The sequence below is a fragment of the Pseudorasbora parva genome, chromosome 14 (genome assembly GCF_024679245.1).
Source record: "Pseudorasbora parva isolate DD20220531a chromosome 14, ASM2467924v1, whole genome shotgun sequence".
Taxonomy (NCBI): Eukaryota; Metazoa; Chordata; class Actinopteri; order Cypriniformes; family Gobionidae; genus Pseudorasbora; species Pseudorasbora parva.
The window spans coordinates 10,580,960-10,603,018 of NC_090185.1; the positions used below are offsets into that span (position 1 = coordinate 10,580,960).

Below are 22,059 nucleotides of genomic sequence, written 5' to 3' on the forward strand. Positions count from 1 at the left end.
GGGCGGGGCTTAACATAATGACGGCAGAGTTGCGTTTGCGTGCTTCAAGTAAACACAGAAACTGGCGAAGGGCGGCCTTTCGAATCAGCTTTGACCGCGACTCTGGAAGACTTGGAAGCTTTTAAGCTTTAAGCTTTTAAGCTCCAGTGATTTAAGCTTTTCTCTGAGAAAAGAACGGCACTGAAGTCATTCTTAAAAAGGGAAGATGTGTTCGGAGTTTAGCCGACCGGATACGGCGAATGTTTAATCTATCAGCGAGCTCTGCTTCTTGTAGCTCTATCCTATCGCGTGCAGAGGGAGTTTGAAAGACAACCGTTTATCCCGCCCCTCAGATTGAGCTGTCAATGGTGAGTTTCCAGACCAAACATCTTGATGTAGGTCTGGCTTGTCAGGCTAGTGGGGGTCCTCAAAGAGCAAATAATATTAGAGTATTGCATGCAGATAATATTGGTTAAATTACACTAAACATCAAATACATTTCTTGGTCATAATGCTATGTTGGTAGGGTCAGTTGCATGACGATGTAGACAGACGGGACAAAATGTAAAGTTTGATCTCATGAAAGTGCGTAACCTATAGAACAAATTGTATTTATCGCACAATTTATAGGCTACGCAGAAATTTGTTTTTACTTGAATGAATGAATGAATGAATGAATGAATGAATGAATGAGTCATTTATATAGCACTTTCAAATGTACAACTGTACATTTACAATTAATCATTTAGCAGACGCTTTTATCCAAAGCGACTTACAAAAAAGGGGGAGAGTAATAGAAGCAACGAAACAAACAGGGCCAACAACCTGTAAGAGCTGTAAGAAGTCTCAATTAATTAGCACAGTACACCATTTTTTTAATTTTTTTATTTTTTAAATAGACATCTACAACAAAAACTCACGTACGCAAAATGCCGAACACTGGATTTTGATAGCTATGATAACAACCCATTAGGACTAAGGCTGTTGCCCCAGCTGTTGTCGTTAATGCGGATTCAGTGGCCCAATGGGTTGGTTTTGTATTCTAGCTAAACGCACAGCAATAGCCATCTACAACAAAAACTCACGTACGCAAAATACAGAACCCTGGATTTTGATAGCTATGATAACTATGTAACACACCCGCCTGAAGGCACAAATCCGGATGAGAGACGTAGATATGATCCGGGAGTGTGCGCTTTTTGGTCGTTGCTGTGGTGATCAGTAAGTGCTATTCTGTATTGGTCAGGTGCAATTGGAAAAGATGCGTCTTAAGATGTTTTTTAAAAATGGCTACAGACTCAGCAGCAACTGTACACCCAAAGCGCTTCACACTCATGTCAGGGGTCTCTCCTCAACCACCACCAGTGCGGAGCATCCGCTTGGATGATGTGATGACAGCCACAGTACAACGGCGCCAGTGTGCTCATCACACACTAGCGAAAGGTGGAGAGGAGAGAGGGTGATAGAGACAATTCAGTGGATGGGGATTATTAGGAGGCAATGATTGGTAAGGGCCAATCGATGGAATTTGGCCAGGACATCGGGGTTACACCCCTACTCTTTTACGAAAAGTGCCATGGGATTTTAATGACCACAGAGAGTCAGGACCTCGGTTTAACGCCTCAAGGACGGTGCTCTTTGACAGTATAGTGTCCCCATCACTATACTGGGTTGTTAGGACCCACACAGACCACAGGGTGAGCGCCCCCTGCTGGCCTCACTAACACCTCTAGCAGCATTTACCTAGTTTTCCCAGTTGGTCTCCCATCCAGGTACTGACCTGGCTTAGCTTCAGTGGGAAACCAGTCTTGGGCTACAGGATGATATGGCTGCTGGCTACATGCACATGATACGCATTTTTTCAAATGCATAATATCATGTTACCTACTTTATGCCGTGCAATACACACTATCATGCTATAGATATTCATATTAGACATTCATTCTGGATCACTGTAGCAGCTTTAGTGAGCATCTAAATACTGAAAAAAACATCAAGCGCTTGCTGTTCTATTAAAAAAAAAAGTGTTGCTTTGCTTTCTTATTGCTGATCTAGGCTACTGCTTAACCGTTTATTTTTGGTGTGTTTGATCCCATTCTCCAAGTTCTTCACGGCCCCTTTGGCAGTCTCAGTCACAGTAAGGTATGAGTCATTAGCAGTCTTCTATTGAGGGACCTCCTGATTTGCAGATTGGTATGTTGGCGGTCTCTGAAAACGCAGATTCATAGAAGGTAAAATAAATTAACAGGATTGACTATTCAGCTACAAATCACAAAAATACTACAAACATAACAATGGCTTGTGTTTAAGAAATTTAGTGTTGTTTTCTTTTCTTAAATAATTGACAATGTCTTAAATGTAGGCTGATTCTCTTAATAAATCTTCAGTCTGATAAACATCACACTGTCAAATTCTGTACCACATTAATACAACAGTTATGCTTGAATGCCATGGTGCATGTGCTTTGTAATTAAAATAATAATTCATACGCACACAGACAGAGAGGCACCACTTACTTTCTTCCGAGAGTAAATCACAGCAGGAACAGCAACAGCAACGAACGGCAGCACAACACCAACACTTATTCCAGCTATAGCACCTGAAGACAGACCTGAACCTAAATGGAAAAGTCAGACAGTCATATCAATTTTACAGATATTTTTTGACTAATATTTACACCTTTCTGTTTTGAGTTTAGTTTTATGATATTGAACTGACAAATGGCACCATTTGGTGGGTTTTTTTAAGGAACAGCAGTTAAAACGGCACCAGCACATTGGCGAAACATCACTGCTCACAGGGAAACTGATTTTATGCATTGTGCAGAATAATAACATTACTCACAACATTAGACAGAATAAAAAAAATGTAAACACTGTATTTAAAAATACATTAAATGATTATACACACTTACCGGTGACAGAAACACTGAAGCTCTTAATTCTTCTAATACTGAATCTGCTGCCACTTCTGTTGATCTGTAGTTTATAAAGTCCAGAGTCTGAGGTTTTAGTGTTCATGACGGTCAGAGCTCCAGTCTGATGATCCAGCTCCAGTCTGTCTCTGAATCTCTCTTTACACTGATCAACTGCACAGATCTGACTCTGATCTCCAGTGATTTCAGCCATGAGAACGGCATTATAATACCACCTCATCACATCATTTGGGTTTCTTCCAGCAGGATCTAAAGTGACAGATTCTCCCTTCTTCGGTGACATGGCTTTTAATTCCTTTATCTCAGCAGCAGCATCTAAAAAAAACAGCTGGTTTAGGATCTTTTTGCAGAGAAAAATTATGGTTATTGTCTAGAGTGTTTCCCAAACTTTTTGGACTGGAGGCATTTGCCACCTTCTGCGTATCCCCGCTTTCCCACTGTCAACTTTTCTACTGAGGGACAATATTTGCCCCCTAAATTGACTTTCCAGTGCAAAATTTTACCTTTTTATATATACCTGTATAACATTTAATTATGTTTTAAATAATATCTTTTTTTTACAGAAATATGCAATAATAACATTCAAGTGATTCTTTGAAATATTAAACTATATCCACCAGCAGGTGACGGTAAGTTACTGTGTTAATTTGTGTGTCATCGACATTAATTCAGTAATTAGGCAAGTAGCTATATTTGTGAATGGCCCTATCCCAAAACACAAACTGACCAGCAAACGCAACTTCCGGACGCCATCTTTTTCCCCAGCTCAACTGTCACTGAATGGAAAGCACAGGATTGTGGGATATCAAAGGCAGTAAAGGACACATATATGCTGACTTCAAAACTCCATCAGATGACGGTATCTCAGGAGGAGACATAGCTAACGTGTGTTTTTTATCGAAGAATTTGACTCTTTTATTGATCTTTATGCACAGTCTATTTGTTCTTCATGCTAGTATGTAATACGTACGTCTACAGTTACATTGTCGAGAACGGCAGTAATGTAGCGTTATTTGCTAAGGTAACATACTCTGCAGGCAACCTACAGTACAGGTCCTTCTAAAAAAATTAGCATATTGTGATAAAGTTCATTATTTTCCATAATTTAATGATAAAAATTAAACGTTCATATATTTTAGATTCATTGCACACCAACTGAAATATTTCAGGTCTTTTATTGTTTTAATACTGATGATTTTGGCACACAGATCATGAAAACCCCAAATTCCAATCTCAAAAATTAGCATATCGTGAAAAGGTTCTCTAAACGAGCTATTAACCCAATCATCTGAATCAACCAATTAACTCTAAACACCTGCAAAAGATTCCTGAGGCTTTTAAAAACTCCCAGCCTGGTTCATTACTCAAAACCGCAATCATGGGTAAGACTGCCGACCTGACTGCTGTCCAGAAGGCCATCATTGACACCCTCAAGCGAGAGGGTAAGACACAGAAAGAAATTTCTGAACGAATAGGCTGTTCCCAGAGTGCTGTATCAAGAAACCTCAGTGGGAAGTCTGAGGGAAGGAAAAAGTGTGGCAAAAAACGCTGCACAACGAGAAGAGGAGACCGGACCCTGAGGAAGATTGTGGAGAAGGACCGATTCCAGACCTTGGGGGACCTGCGGAAGCAGTGGACTGAGTCTGGAGTAGAAACATCCAGAGCCACCGTGCACAGGCGTGTGCAGGAAATGGGCTACAGGTGCCGCATTCCCAAGGTCAAGCCACTTTTGGGCTATAGAGAAGCAGCACTGGACTGTTGCTCAGTGGTCCAAAGTACTTTTTTCGGATGAAAGCAAATTTTGCATGTCCTTCGGAAATCAAGGTGCCAGAGTCTGGAGTAAGACTGGGGAGAAGGAAATGCCAAAACGCCTGAAGTCCAGTGTCAAGTCCCCACAGTCAGTGATGGTCTGGGGTGCCATGTCAGCTGCTGGTGTTGGTCCACTGTGTTTTATCAAGGGCAGGGTCAATGCAGCTAGCTATCAGGAGATTTTGGAGCACTTCATGCTTCCATCTGCTGAAAAGCTTTATGGAGATGAAGATTTGGTTTTTCAGCACGACCTGGCACCTGCTCACAGTGCCAAAACCACTGGTAAATGGTTTACTGACCATGGTATTACTGTGCTCAATTGGCCTGCCAACTCTCCTGACCTGAACCCCATAGAGAATCTGTGGGATATTGTGAAGAGAAAGTTGAGAGACTCAAGACCCAACACTCTGGATGAGCTTAAGGCCGCTATCGAAGCATCCTGGGCCTCCATAACACCTCAGCAGTGCCACAGGCTGATCGCCTCCTGAAGCAGTCATTTCTGCAAAAGGATTCCAGACCAAGTATTCAGTGCATAACTGAACATAATTATTTGAAGGTTGACTTTTTTTGTATTAAAAACACTTTTCTTTTATTGGTCGGATGAAATATGCTAATTTTTTGAGATAGGAATTTTGGGTTTTCATGAGCTGTATGCCAAAATCATCAGTATTAAAATAATAAAAGACCTGAAATATTTCAGTTGGTGTGCAATGAATCTAAAATATATGAAAGTTTAATTTTTATCATTACATTACGGAAAATAATGAACTTTATCACAATATGCTAATTTTTTTAGAAGGACCTGTATATGCACGCTGCTTGTGTGGAAATAGATGCAGTCAGTTTAGACCGTAAAAGATGTGGTATTTAGATCGGATGTCATGTATTTACGTCATTGTGCCTATTAGAAATACATGCTAGGTTGAAATGTTATTTTAGGGTGTAAAACATAATTTCTAGTTTGCTGATGACACAACAGCATCAGCAACAACAATGAAACTCACTACAAAGAGGAATGGCACAGCTGGTGGTATTATGTGGCAATGAAAACCTGTCCCTTAGTGTGGGAAAGACAAAAGAGGTTGGGAAGGAAGGAAGGAAGGAAGGAAGGAAGGAAGGAAGGAAGGAAGGAAGGAAGGAAGGAAGGAAGGAAGGAAGGAAGGAAGGAAGGAAGGAAGGAAGGAAGGAAGGAAGGAAGGAAGGAAGGAAGGAAGGACGGACATTGTGACATTGTCAATGAGACATTTGTTTAAACTGCACCTTCTTCTGTACAGGCATGGATTCACATTTCCTTCAGCCTGAGGCTTATTCATTTTACTTTTGCCAAAAAAAGAAACAAGCAGGCCCAGCCCATATGAGAAAAAGTAACATAACTACTTACTTTTCTAGGGAATAATGCAATATTGTAATATATTGCTTTTAAAATTAACAGCAACACTGATTATAACATTGATTACAACCATTTTCTGCATAATCCATTCACAATTTGAATACAATTTTCTTCTTGTTTTTCATGCTGTTATACAATTTTTCATGCCAGTCACAAACACACCGCAAAGTTTCAGGGGTCAATCTGCTAAATTATCTAAATTTACTATCTAAATTATATATATTAAACACTATAAAATCATGTGATTTAAATATTTAAAACCTGTTTTAATGCAATGTAAAATGACTCACCACGAACAGCAACATTGAAGATCTTTTCACTGTTAGGGCCGGTGATCTGTAGATGATAAACTCCAGCATCTACAGTTGTGGTGTGTGTGATGGTCAGAGATCCAGTCTGATGATCCAGCTTCAGTCTGTCTCTGAATCTCTCAGTACCTTCATTACACTGAACATCTGTACAGATCTTACTCTGATCTCCATTGATTTCAGCGATACGAGTGTTATTATAATACCATCTAATTTTGCCATGTTGGCTTGTTTCAACACCAGTGTGTACAGTGACTGAATCTCCCTCCTTCACTAACACTTCACCTGAACCAACACCAGACAGACCTGAAGAAGGGAAAAAAACACTGGTCATACATTTTTTTCTACAATTCATAAAGATTGTGGGAAGAGAAATGTGTGGATTTATAATGTAACATGCAAACAAGATTTGTTCAGTTTCATGTTCTGTTTTCTACACCTTCAAAACAGAACACTAAATACAAAGATCCATATTAAATCAGTGAGAAAAATAAATTCAACTGATAAGTGGAGGTGTTTGATATGCTTTTAAAGGAAAGCTGAACAGGAAATAGAGCTGAAATTATAGCGATATCTTTTGTAAGTTGTAAGGTTGTAAGGTCTTTTGTAAGGTCAACGAGATGACGTCAAATTTTATTTAAAACTCACATTTTTTATTCAAAGTAAATAATTGTTTTAAAGGACAATGCAATGAATGACTAAATCATCTCACCAATAACAGAAACACTGAACCTCTTAATCCTCTCGCTGCTGCTGCTGATGATCAGTAGTTCATATTCTCCAGAGTCTTCAGTTGTGGTGTGTGTGATGGTCAGAGATCCAGTCTGAAGATCCAGCTTCAGTCTGTCTCTGAATCTCTCATTACCTTCATTACACTGAACATCTGTACAGGTTTTGCTGAGATCGCCACTGATTTGAGCTATACGAGTGCCATTACAAAACCAACTAATTCTGTCTTTTTGGTTTATTTTAACATCAGATAGTAGCGTGAGTGAATCTCCCTCCATCACTGACAGCGAGACTTCATCTGTATAAACACCAGACACACCTGAAGAAGAAAACAACAGACAATTATAAATACATTCATTCAGAGATAGCGGGACAAAAATACACAAGAGGAAAGTGCTGTGAATATATTATACTAATAATTCAATACTAATTACTTTTTTTTTTGTCTTCAGAGTTTCAGTTTGTGTGTGTGCATAATATACTTAAAGCTACACACACACAAACTGATTTACCATTTAAAACAAAACAATACATCTTTATGTCAACGCCACAAGAAATGGCCAAGTCAAAACCGGAAAGACTATTCTAATATGAATTTTCCTATGGGGTTAAATAATTTAATTTACGAGTAAAGTAGGTTTGTGGTAAACATAAGTTAGCGATACTTGTATGTTGTTCAACGTAAACTGTGCATGCACACCAGAAAACGTCTTCTGGGTTTTGACTTCATTTTTGCAGATTGCAGTACTCTATTAAAGTCCCAGTGAACCGAAAGCTGCAATGATTTTATTTCAGTGCTTTCGCATCTTTATTTATTTATTTTTTAATGTTCAATTCTTTTGGGTTGATGTAGAATATTTATCTATTATATATTCCATTAAGTGGAACCAAAATTAACAGAGAAAAGAGATGCTATTTTTTATTACGACAAAAGGATTTAGAAAAGAGTCATGTTTTTACATCCTGTAATATTAAGTTCTACATAAACAAATGTAAATGGTCTGAAAGGATACCCAATATCACCCATTTCAAGGCTGACGTTAAGATTTATTTGGAAACTTTACAAGGACTCTCAAACCGCAAAGCAACAAGAACTATGGACATTTACAAAGAATTAAACTCTCCTTTAATTTGAGTAGGCTACACATGAATACCCTTTTTGTAAAAAAAAAAAAAAAGTATTATTTTTTTATGTTATGTTTTTTTATTATTATTGTTTCATGATGTTATGGAAAAGTTCAAAGAATTTCAGTGCTGTGACGTATTTCAGAGTGAAACGGAATATTGAATAGAGAGGACAGGGGCTAGCCTGGATGCCAGCCGAACTTAGCCCCGCCCACAACATTTTTAGGTCGGTTTTGTCTGGCCTCGCTCCATAGAGGATTGATTATGCATGAACAGAAACTGTTCAGACCAATGAAATCATCGGGGCGGGCTTTAGACGATAACGGACAGATGATGAACAGTAACTTAATCATCACGTCATCAAAGGGGCTTGGATTATATTTGTTCAAATCCTAAACGGAGAGCTTGTTTGTATCTGCATTCACCTTCACAATTTCTCTCAGAAATGATGATCATGTTGGGTAAGTACTCTGTGTATCTTTATATTATTTAATTTTTTTACAACACCGGCAAAGATCGTTTATTCCAGCGCGCGTGCAGACAGGGTTGCCAAGTTTTTACAACAAAATCCGATAACTACTAGCCCTAAACAATAGCTTCTCGGGGGTATTCCCGGAAAAAAAATGGTGTTTGGGGGTAAAATGTGTGTTATTTTGGTAAGGTTGCCTGCTAAAATTCACGCTCATGGGTCTATATATCACATAATAGTCGCTTCAACCCGCGGACATATAAAAAAAAAACCCCGCAGACATGGCAACACTGTGCAGTTGAGCTCTGTTGACGTCACTTCGTTGCTCTGATTGGTTGTAGGTCTGTCCAATTGATGTCTTTCCTAGTTCGGTTGAAACACGCCTCATAATCACAGCCCAATGGAGCAGTTTCAGACTCATATTTTGACTACAATTGAGTATGACCACGTCAGGCTAGGCAGGGACATCATTCTGAACCTCATTCAAGCAAGTAGGGCGGAGAACGTACTGCAGCCTGCGGTGGATATCTATCTATCTATCTATCTATCTATCTATCTATCTATCTATCTATCTATCTATCTATCTATCTATCTATCTATCTATCTATCTATCTATCTATCCATCTATCTATCTATCTATCTATCTATCTATCTATCTATCTATCTATCTATCTATCCATCCATCCATCCATCCATCCATCCATCACTCCATCCATCCTCAAATCCGTCAAACTACAAATTACTTCAAATTACTTCAGACTAAAAATCTTCAAACTTTAAACTTTTCATGGCTATCTCCCTAGCCAACGTAAAGTTTGTCTCGGCGAACTTTTGAGGGTGCGTTCACACTTGTAGTTTGGTTAGTTTGGTTTGTTTGGTCTGGACCAAAAAACAAAACATATAGTCCGCCTATGGTCCGCCTAACGTTCACACTGGCATTTTTAACAACGAATCTAAAGTTACCGAACCAAAGGCACAGGGAGACGCTCACAACCTGATTGGTCGGCTTATATGACGTACGCGCTTGCTTACCGAACATTCAAAACAATGCTGTGTGTGGATTACACGCCATCATTTTATGCGTGTACATATGGCATTATTTTTACCAGCTGAGAACTCATGAAGAGCTCATAAAATGTTCAAAACATTCAAAACAGCAGCAGGATTTCCTCCGAGACGGCCGTCTCTTATGCAGAAGAGACGGCAGTTCTGTCGTCTGTACCGACTAATGGGAAACACAGGTCCTTTCATGAGAAGAGCAAGGTATGCTTTTTGTGTGTTTTTTCTAGCATTTTCAAAACCTGCTCGTCAGACCAAATATTGATGAGGCAATTCCTCGTTGCTCAACGTTTGCCCTCTAACGTTAACTTTACTCATTTTGGATACACTGATCTTTCCACGTCTTCAAATCAGCTGACTATGCGTCGCATCTTGTGACATTACGTCCGGTTTTGGTCCGTTTACATGCCTTTGGTCTGTGTTGCGTTCATATATCAATCGAACCGCACCAAAGTTCGTTTGGAAGCAGACCAAGACCCAGCTTCGTAGCGGTCTCGGTCCGCTTGTTTGGTGTGCACCAGGGTTAAGATGGCAGCGTTCACACATGTTCAAATGAACCGCACTAACCGAGCAATCCTTTTAATCGAAACCAAACATCCATCGATTAAAAATCGGGAAAAAAAACCCAAGTGTGAACGCACCCTTAATCTACTATTATAATAGTTTTTTGCAATGATTAAGAGAATGTGACGTATTCAGGAATGAGCACGGCTTCTGACGTCACACTTGGATCGGATGTCCACCGCAGGCGATATTTTCCCCCCCAGGATGGTAGGGGAAGGTACCGCCTTTTTCATCTATGATTGGCTAGAAGGGCTCTCCTCCGATTGGTTAGGCTAAGGCTATACATCTCATGTTCATGGCAGGCTGTCAGCTAGTCTGTTTAGATCGTCTTTACAACAGAAGTAAATGAAGTCAATCCAACATAGCACACACACACAAGTTTGTTTTTTTGATATGGGGACATTCCTACGGCGTATTGATTTTTATACTGTAAAAACAGTATTTTCGATCCCCTTACACTGCCCCTAAAACCTACCCATCACAGGAAACATTCTGCATTTTTACTTTCTAAAAAAAATAATCCTGTATGATTTAAAAGCATTTTGAAAAGTGGGGACAAAAGCCAATGTCCTCATATTTCACCCTCTCATTGTAATACCTATACCCATGTCATTATACACATTTGTGTTCTCATGTCACAAAACACACACACACACACACACACACACACACACACACACACACACACACACACACACACACACACACACAAGTATGTTTAACATGCACTATTGTCTATTACTAGCAAGTTTATGCAATGTTACGTTCACAATAAATAAAATCTGTCATATTTTGAATACTGTGGTGTCTCTCTTCTATGAAATGGTCTATTCTATGAAATTGGCTATGAAATTGTGAAATTTAAATATAAATCTGAAGACAAGGACATATAGCGCTTTTCTTGTTGGATTGACTTCGTTTACTTCTGTTGTAAAGACGATCAAAACAGACTAGTAGCTGTAGCTGACAGCCTGCCATTAACGTGAGATGTATAACCAATCGGAGGAGAGCCTGTAGCCAATCATAGACGAAAAATGCCCAAAAAAATCATAGAGGGGAAATGCCTTCCCCTACCATCCTGGGAAAAAAAATATCGCCCACCGCAGGCTGCACAGCGAGCAAGCCCGGAAGTAACTTTTCAGATCTAGAAATTACCACGGCAAACTATTTTTTGTCGGTGTATTAACTTGCACGAAAATAATTGTTCACCCTAAGACCTGTCATATGTGCTAACAAAGTAAATAAGATCGATTTTGATTCCATGAGTACTTTATACATGTCATATGTCTTACCAAGCAGGAGCAATACACAAAAATTGAGGAACATTCCGAACATAAAGTCTCCAGTTTCTTCAGACAATAAATCAAGATGTGGGGTTTCGACAGATCGCTATAAGTGAAAGCGAAAGTACAGCACGCTGTCAAAAACAACAACCACAACAAAAACACAACACGGCTTGTGTCATGTTTGCTAGAAATGTGACGTTCGACATCGAAGCTCTGGGACGACTGTAAACCAAACACACGGAAAACAAAAGATTGTGTAAATTTAGCCTTGGCTGCGTATCGCCCATAAAAAGGGTCTCGCCTTAAAGATGGAGGTTACATTTGCCACAGAAGAAGGGGGAGGAGAAGGAAACGGAACCGTACAGACGCCTTCCGCAAATAGTAACACTCTATGGGTGCGTCTCAATCAGCTCCCTAGTTCAGTTGTCAGGGCACTGATCAGGGAGTCAGCCCATGGACTTATGTTCTGATCAGTGCCCTGACTAGTGAACTAGAGGGCTTATTGAGATGCAGGGTGCCGAAGTCATGACGTCACTTTGTAGGCCAACCCGGAAGTTAGCGGCGCACGGGTTCCCTCGATCAAAAGCCTATGCATTTTCCCCATAGACTTTTGGACAATCGCAAAAAAATAAGATCTGTGTTCAACAAAGAGTTATGACCCTTACATGTTTTGTCTATCAAGATAATCTTTACAAGTAAATACAAAATGTATACCGTCTGAAGCCTAAATAAAGCCGTCAGATATAAAATGCTAACGGTAGGCTATAAACGGACTACAGGCTACAGCACACAGTCGCGGATCTACGTCATCATCAAGATTCCTCAAACTTTATTTAAAAAACACCTTCGCTCATTATGATCTGCGCTCTGTATGAACACTTATCCACTTCTTCATGAGAAATATGGCCCATTCGTTTTTTCCAAAAATGTTAGAAACTAATTGGGTTTATGCGTGCCTCTCTGAGATGTGTTTTCTCGTTTGTTAATGTTGTATTTATTCGTTTATTATTTTGTTAGTTTATATAAACCTTAATATTATTTTCTTTGTGATTAAGATTAGGCAATTATGCCTCATCATCGTGCCCCAAATAGACTTTAAAGATTATCTTTCACTGTATTATGTTTGATTGTATGTTTGCATACCATTTGCTAATTCCCAAGAAAAAAAACGTGCTTTTACCACCTCAGAAACACCTTGGGTTGCCACCAGGGGCGGAGCCAGACGATGTAAACATTCGGGGCTTAGCCCAAACCTAGGGGGGTCCGGGGGCATTTCCCCCCCCCCCCCCCCCCCCGGGGAGATTTTTTTCCATTTACATTAGCTAAATGCACTATTTTTCAGGCTGTTTGAGATAATAGAATGCTTAAAAATCTATATATTATCTGGGAAAATAAGTTACTCAGTAAAAAAAAAATTCACCCAGTAGAGCCTACAATCTGTATGGTATTTAACTGTTCTCCAGCTGTAGTGAATCCAAAACACCAAAAATGTTAAGGATGACTCATTTTAACCCCTGGCAAATAAAAAAGGCAACCATTATCTGGCTATTTTTAAGTTAGCTTGCATAGGTAAAATTGGAATTTGGTGTAAACATCATTATTAATCTTTAGAGTTGAGTTTGGTTTACTTTGTGCTTAGCTGACAAATTTGCTACATCAGAATCCATGACCAATCAGATGTTGTTTTCGGCTGCAAACTTTCACGGTTGGTTAGTTCTACAAAGGAAATGCCCATATTTGGATTAGACAGCGCTACCAGGCATGACATGTTTCAGTGAATGGAGACGGCACGGGAGCTCACGTTAGAATAACTTTGGATGATTTTAGGTAGAAATCTAAAGGCGCACGGTGACAAAATAAAATAAAATTACCACCTTAAATGTGTAATGTTGCCTTTTTTTTATTGTGACATGAAAGCTTACATGTTAAGGGAGTAAACTGGCCCAAAATCTCAAAATTGACTATTTTCACCTGTCGTGTCTCGCCTTAATAAGTAACACCTAACGTTAACTCTAGCTAGCCAGCATGTAGTTCGAGGAAAGGCTTAACAGATAGCGTACACTTTCAGAAAAGAACTCCAGAAAGCAGTTTTCATAACTTTAGTGACTTTACTGATGAGCGTTCTTCTCAATTCTTTTATGTAAAACTACTTTCTGGAGTTCTTTTCTGAAAGTGTACGCTATCTGTTAAGCCTTTCCTCGAACTACAAGATTGGTCAGAACAGAATAGTAAAAAGACATATATTTCCAGGATCTAAACGAAGGAATCAATCGCCGATTAGGACTGTGTGCACATTCTTCTTGACTGCGTTCACTGAGGGAAACTGAAAGTAAACAGTCAACTATAGTGTAGTACCTTAAAGGTCCAGTAGGAGGCGGAAAAGAAACACCACTAGACATAACTAACAGCACACTCCCCGCCTGGTATAATAAATTGTTATACCATTAATGATCTTTCTGTGATTTCCCAGCCAGGAGTAGTACTACCTCTGAGACAGGCCTTAGGTATACTTTTGCAGATCCTTCTCTGATTATCTTCACCTCCACCTTCCTCACTTTATCATCACTGCTGGCTATAGTTTTCACGATGAGACCAACTGGCCACTCATTACGTTTCACATTAGAGTCCTTTAGTAAGACAACATCACCCTCTTCAAGGTTTCGTCTATTCTCAGTCCATTTTCTACGTACTTGCAATGTCGCAAGATAGTCTCTCCTCCAAGCTTTCCAGAAAGCATCCGCCAGACACTGAACCTGTCTCCACTCTTTCTTGTAGAGGTCCTTAATATTAAAGTCCCCAAGAGGTGCTGGTACAGTACTAGCCTTCTGGTTGAGAAGCATTGCAGGGGATATAACTTCCAAGGTAATCTCTCTCTGGCCGGTGAGGTTTAGTGTTCCTTTTAAAAAAAATGTGTAGTGTCCATGTTAACTACGACGCCGGTGAAATACAAAAGCCCGCCAATCCCTGATGACAACGACGAAGAAGAAGATGTATATTCTTCTTCGTTAGTTTTTATTGGCAGTTGGTATTGGCAAACAAGCTGAGTGATGTGCGACAGTCTATGTGTGCGACGCATTGCCGACTGCCACACACACACACACACACACACACACACACACGGTAAAGGAGCTTTTGTTTCATTTTTTGCCGCTCCAGTCTGAAAGACTGAGAGGAAATTAAACAAAATTATTATTATTATTATTGTTTTTTTTTTACTAAAAGATTCGGGGCTTTTGACAAAACATTCGGGGCTTAAGCCCCATTAGCCACCCCCCCGCTCCGCCCCTGGTTGCCACCTTCAATACAGAAAAATAAGGGACGCCTGCCACAGCGGTGGCCACACCCCTCGGGGCCACGATGACCACAGTCCCGATAGTGTGCCAGTGCAGTGGTCCTATATCATAACTTAAAACATGTTTTCATAATTTGTATATATATTAAGATTGATACCAATGGACATTATAATAGGATATTTGCTATTGAAATCAATAGCAATATATATATATTACTTTTATTGCAGTATTGGAGGCTGGAGCATGTCAGGCCTACTTTCTTTTAAAAGTGTACTTCTTGTCACTCCGTGCAGCACTGAGAAGCTGTTTGTCTTTCAACTCTTAACAGGACTGCTCAAAGTTGAGAGTGATCAAAAGCTCACTCTTAATGAGCGCACCTGTTCCTGCTGTCACTCCATTTGTTGGTCATTCTAGAAAAGATCCTTTCCACATAATCAGTGGATGCTGGGATGCTTAAGATGTGGCTGATGATGGACAGCATGTTAGGCAGGTTAGCTTCTTGAAAGAGAGCTACCCACCTGGCAGCCACATTTTTGGACTTCCATTCATCCTCATCTCTAGGCCCCTTCAGAATGCAATTTGCTGTGGTGCATTCATCATAAAGTTCATCCATGCTGACTTTTTGGATGAGGTTGAGCTTATTAATGATCCTCTCAGTGTCACTGAAAAGCATGTCATGGTTCAGAGAGAGAGGTTGCAGGGAGAACAGCCAGTTGTCCTCTGAAAAATCAAACCATTTCTCAATGTATGAGATTGCTGTGTTGAGAAATGCTGTGAAATCTGCCCTTTCCCTATCTGTATCATGTGGGAGATGCTGCAGCTTCACTTTTGTTAAAGGGGGGGGGGGGGGGGGGGGGTGAAACACTCAGTTTCAGTCAATCTCATGTCAATCTTGAGTACCTATAGAGTAGTATTGCATCCTTCATATCTCCGAAACATCTTTAGTTTTATTATATTTATAAAAGAAATATGGGCTGTACCGAGTCTTTCCGGAAAAAACAGAGCGCCTGGAGGCGTATCGTTTGGGTGGAGCTAAAGAATGACGAGCGCAAAGCGGTGACGTCCTCAAGCGTGGAGGAACCCATGGCTATCGATCTCAGCTAATACAAATATAATCCAGATTCAGATTCGGAGGCTGAAATAAATTGAACAGGAGAAACAGCAACAGCAGGACGTCCGTCTCTGTGGTATGTACTGTATTTAGTGGCCTGTCAACATTTGTGTGTGTTTACTCGCAGTTTATGAGGACATGATTCGGTTTATGGACTATTGTATGCGACTTAACCTTAGCAGTAGCAAGCAAAACGTTTTTTTCACGTCAGACTAGTGTAACGTTATACATAGAACAGCAATGAAGTCCGTTAGCGCATTTGAATGACGAAGCACGCGATCGTGTTGTTTACTGATGTTTACTCACGCGACGATAGCCAACAGCAGAGACATTTGAAGCAGTTTTACTCACCGGCTGCTTCCAAAGCAGGACCGAACCTTTATCGCTGGGACCGCTCCGCCAAAAAGACACTTCTTGGAGTGTGGAGATCCACTTTGCGATGCGACTGAAGCATTTCTGCGTTCAAATCGGTTCAAATGCAGCGCTGCCTTCCCGGAATGCTGTGCTGAAGCGCTGAAGTCGCTTAATGTCAAAGTGGAGGAATGAAGTGGAGCGCGGCGCGGACTATAACGACAGTAGTGTTTACGGACGACTGGACCTGCAGCTGAGAGTGTTTATGGGCGTGCATTTCCTCTCTCGCTCTAGTCACGCGTGCGCGCACCCTACCGGGAGAAGAGCCCGTACGGCCCTTTAATGTCAAGCCCTGTGTGTAACTATAGTATATAGCATGCACGATTGCGGATGTGCATGTGCATTATGAGGGTCAGACTCTGTTGGGGGAGGAGTCACGTGCCACATTACTTCTCTAGTGTTCGTTTAGATCAGTCTTTCATTTCACTGAATAGCTAGAAATGTTTCACCAGATTGTTTTGTTCTGTTTGAGCTGCTGGCGTCTGATCGGTAAGTTATAAAAACCTTTGTGTTATTCCCTATTTAGAGCAATAAACTCCTGCTGTGGTTCAAATTAGATTGTTTTCTTTTTCTCTACTGTGTTTAAATCTCTCTTACTTTAGAAATCTTAATTTTAAATGTTACGAATGTACATTTTTACCCCGCAATCTCTAAAAGATTGTTTAAACAATTTTAAATATTTCTGCATTAGCCTTATAACCACTAACACGATGTACATTTAGAAATGCTGAATATACCCAGCCTATTTGAAGTTGTACTTTGTCTCTGCTGTTGTTCTTCAATTCTATCCATCTAAAAGCACTTCATGTTCAGGTGTGTTTGGTGTGTCACTGATGGAGGGAGAGTCTGTCACTCTAAACACTGATCTTACTGAAATATGTGAAGATGACTACATTCGGTGGAACTTTAGAGAATGTAACATAGCTGAAATTAGTAAAGGTGCTAAAATCTTCTCAGCATGTAATGATACTTATGGGAGATTCAGAGACAGACTGAAGCAGGATCATCAAACTGACCATCACAAACATCTCAACTGAACACGCTGGAGTTTATCAACTACAGATCAACAGTGTGAACAAGAATTTTACTGTTACTGTCTATTGTGAGTTTAATGTTTGTTTCACCTGTTTTTAGCTTTAAAGTAGATGTATCTTAAAGGGTTACTTCAGCGATTAGCATATGGCTTTGTATCAGTAGAAACCCTGGAGTATATTCAAATGATCGTGCTCCCCCCTCTTATATCCCCCTGAGACGAGAGATTTATGCATTTTATTTCTGGAAAAATTCCTCTCGTGACGCACATTGACGATATTTGCGTCACCTTAGGAATATTTGCCCAGAGGCTAAAGACTACAGCCAGCAGAGGGAGCCATTTCCTCATGTTTTACACCCTCATGAACTTACAAGCGGTGGCTTTGGGAATGGCCTCACAGGGCAGCGAAGCATTCTGGGAATTGTAGTCTTTCATCCCCATGAGACAAAAATACATTTTCTGTCTTTTCTCAGTCTAGAAGGCACCAAATTCAAAAATAATTTCACATTTCTACTACATTGATGACCCAGTTTAAATACAGATTCATCTTCCCAGCGCTGAAGTACCCCTTTAATTATTAAAATGACTAAATCATTTAAATTAAGAAAGAATTGAGCCTAATTTCTTTTATAAATATATGGAGAGGAATGAAGATTATATGAGATACACTCACTGACAGACACTTTTTGAACTATTTATCTCTTTTCCAGCTCGTCTGCCTGTTCCTGTCATCAGCAGAAACTGTTCTTCATCATCATCAAATTGTTCACTGGTGTGTTCATCAGTGTTGAATGTGAGTCATGTGACTCTCTCCTGGTTCAAAGGAAACAGTTTATTGTCCAGCATCAGTGTGTCTGATCTCAGCATCAGTCTCTCTCTACCTCTGGAGGTGGAATATCAGGATAAAAACACCTACAGCTGTGTGCTGAACAATCCCATCAGCAACCAGACCAGACATCCCAACATCACTCAACTCTGCCACACATGTGCAGGTACGGCAGCACGGCTGATATAATGTGTGTGTTTATTCACTGACCTGATCTCTTTTGTAGATCTGATACATTCACTCACGCTAATGTCTGTCTCTCTTTAGCTGTTACAACACCGGTCACACAGACTCTTTCACAGTCTCCATCTCCGTCTCCTTCTCCTCCTCCTCCTCCTCCTCCTCCTCCTCCTCCTCCTCCTCCTCCTCCTCCTCCTCCTCCTTCTTCTCTGTCTCCTTCTCCATCTCCATCTCCTCCAGACTCAGTCTCTCTGATAGTGTTGATCTCTGCTTCTGCCGCTGGATCTCTGCTGATTGTAGCTGCTGTCATTGGGATCTTCTGCATCTGCAGGAAACAAAGACAAATTGACAAACAAGGCAAGTCTTGCGTCCTGCTTTTAAACAAATATATAATAATAAAGTAATAATACTTTGAAAATAGCGTTATATATCATTATATAACATTTAATCATAGTTAGTCATAATTGTTGTTAACACCATCTAGTTCCGTTTAATTTTTTAATGTGTAAAGTTGCAGTTAATGCTCAAATGAAAGTTTCAGTTTCAGTGTTGATTAAAGGGTTAGTTCACCCAAAAATGAAAATCAGGCCATGATTTACTCACCCTTAAGCCAAGGTGTATGACATTCTTCTTTCAGGCGAACACAATTGGAGTTATATATTAAAAATGTCCTGGCTCTTCCAAGCTTTATAACGCCAGTGAATGGCTGTTTCTGTTTTGAAGTCTATAAAAGTGTGTCTATCCATCATCGAAATCACATGGTTCCCGGGGTTAATAAAGCTCTTCTGAAGCAAATCAATGCCTCTATGTACGAAAAATATCTCACACAAACGCATCAATTCGCTGTCAGTGTCACTGGGAAGGTTGTAAAGAAACAGATTTACTTAAGACTGAGTTTTGCTGTTTTAATGCATCTATTTTTGATGTTTTTTAACCAGTTGAGACTCGTGCAGACGAGGTCACCTACGCTGATCCAGTCTTCTGCAAAAGAAACAAATATAAATTGGTAAGAAAATGTATTATTAATTTATCATTTATGTTGTGTGTGTTTGTATCATCCCAGCACAGTCAGAGATTTGAGCAGGTGTTTTTTTTTATTAAGAATTAAAAATAAGTATAATAAATATTAGTAGCCTATTATAAGTAAAATATAAGTATTTCCTTCCTCAAATATTTACACTAGGCCTGCATTAGGTCTCTCTTTAACAGTTTGTAAGTTTTCATTAAAAATAAATTCCCTAATGGAGAAAACGAGGGTCTGCAATTCTCTCAGATTGTGTTTGATAATTTACACTGCATGGTGTTTGTCGCTCGTATGAATGAGCCTCCGATTTCAGGCAGTTGATTTTTGCGATTTTTGCAAGACCTGTCAGGAATTGAAAATCGGGCCTCAAATCATGCAGCTTGAACTCCACATTAGCACGTTAGCAAAACCGGTTGAGAACCACTTATGTAGAGGTTATTTTTTTGTAATGTGTTTTTATTTTATTTTACAGAAAGTTAAAGAGGAGAATCATGTGGATTATGCACCTATCACAATGAGAAGATGAACAAACTTAAGGGTTTTTCTGTGTACAAGACTCAACTGCGTGACCTGCGAAAACCTTTGAGTCTGAGGTTGAGTTTTTGGTGAGATTCAATCGTCCTGAGAGGTTTCCTGACAGTTTCTGCCAATCTCATGTTAATCTTGAGTCCCTATAGAGTAGCATTGCATCCTTCATATCACTGAAGAGTCTTTAGTTTTATTGTATTTATAAAAGACAGATACACTGTACCGAGTGTAAAACTCGCGGAATTCGTGGAGGTGTGCAGTGGGGCGGAGCTAAAGAGTCACGACCACACACACAAAACATCATGGCATTATCCCTGGATAACTTTTGATTCACTATACGTTTGTGTTGTTTATATTTATATGTACTTGCGTGCCGATTGCCTACAAATATCTTTCCCTCACAACTAAAAACACACTTCTTTAGTGACATTGTTGATTTCGTGGTCTAAAAACGAAAACGACAAATCTTTCTAGAGCAACTCCTGTGCAGTGCTGCCAACGGCTCCCGTAACTCGAACAAAGCTCGTTGATTGTGCTCTTGCTCTCCCTCTGGCTGATGTGCACACGCGCTCTTACTGGAGAAGTGCCCTTACAAGGAATGATGTCCTTTTTGACATCATACAGAGCCATACTCGGAAAGAACAAAACTTTCAGAAACGTATGCGAACCCTGAAGGAGTGTATTTGGCACCGAAATCCTCCGACATACGTTCAACCATTTTTTTTACATTTTGGCATAAGAATCCAAAAAACTCTTTAACAGTTTAAATAAGTCCGAGTGCATAAAATTAGACCCACCTTTAAAGATTAATTCATGGAACGATCTCCTAAAAACTTCAAACTTGCCTTGTAGTACAAGGACTTAACAAATGATCAAAGGGTGTCAAACGCAGTTACCGGAGAGGCACAGCCCTGCAGAGGTTTAGGTACATTCACTGAACTCAAAGATCTAAGACTTAAGGCCTATTTCTCTCAAATGTTGTTCACAAATCTGTCTAAATCTGTGTTAGTGAGCACTTCTCCTTTGCCGAGATAACCCATCCACCTGACATGTGTGGCATATCAGGATGCTGATTAGACAGAATGATTATTGCACAGGTGTGCTTAAGGCTGGCCACAATAAAAGGCCACTTTAAAATGTGCAGTTTTATCAAACAGCACAATGCCGTAGATGTCTAAAGTTTTGCGGAAGGGTGCAATTGGCACGCTGACTGCAGGAATGTCCACCAAAGCTGTTGCCAGTGAATTGAATGTCCATTTCTTTACCATTACCTGTCTCTAAAGGAATGTCAGAGAATTTGGCAGTACATCCAACCAGCCTCACAACCACAGACCACATGTAACCACACCAGCCGAGGACCTCCACATCCAGCATCTTCACCTCCAAGATCGTCTGAGACCAGCCACTCGGACAGCTTCTGCAACAATCGGTCTGCATAACCAAAGAATTTCTGCACAAACTGTCAGAAACCGTCTTAGGGACGCTCATCTGCATGCTTGTTGTCCTCATCGGGGTCTCGACCTGACTGCAGTTCGTCTTCGTAACCTCACATGCTCATATTTGATGGTGTCTGGACCTTTGGAGAGGTGTTCTCTTCCCAGATCTACAGGGCAGATGGCAGACAGCGTGTATTGCGTTGTGTGGGTGAGCAGTTTGCTGAAGTCAGCATTGTGGATCAAGTGGCCCATGGTGGCAGTGGGGTTATGGTATGGGCAGGCGACTTACTTATGGACAACGAACACAGATGCATTATTTATGGCATTTTTTATGGCACAAGATACCGTGATGAGATCCTGAGACCCATAGTTGTGCACGACCATCCTCTGATATTGCAGCATGATAATACACGGCCCCGGATATGCCACCTGCTGAGCATGTTTGGGATGCTCTGGATCGCCGTATCCGTCGTATGTGTTCCAGTTCCTGCCAATATCCAGAAACTTTGCACAGTCATTGAAGAGGAGTGGACCAACATGCCACAGGCCACAATCAGCAACCTG

General features: G+C 40.3%; 1 protein-coding gene across 1 annotated transcript; it reads right to left on the minus strand.

Moving 5' to 3' along the window:
* Positions 1 to 655: 655 nt before the first annotated feature.
* On the minus strand, positions 656 to 11,973 carry LOC137039412 (carcinoembryonic antigen-related cell adhesion molecule 1-like). The gene is made up of 6 exons (XM_067414725.1): positions 11,660 to 11,973; positions 7,134 to 7,469; positions 6,404 to 6,727; positions 2,894 to 3,229; positions 2,496 to 2,596; positions 656 to 2,187 (listed from the first exon to the last, which is right to left on the minus strand). Exons 1-6 carry the CDS (start codon positions 11,700 to 11,702, stop codon positions 2,143 to 2,145), a joined length of 1,185 nt encoding a protein of 394 aa, XP_067270826.1. The 5' UTR covers positions 11,703 to 11,973; the 3' UTR covers positions 656 to 2,142.
* Between the last annotated feature and the right edge of the window lie 10,086 nt (positions 11,974 to 22,059).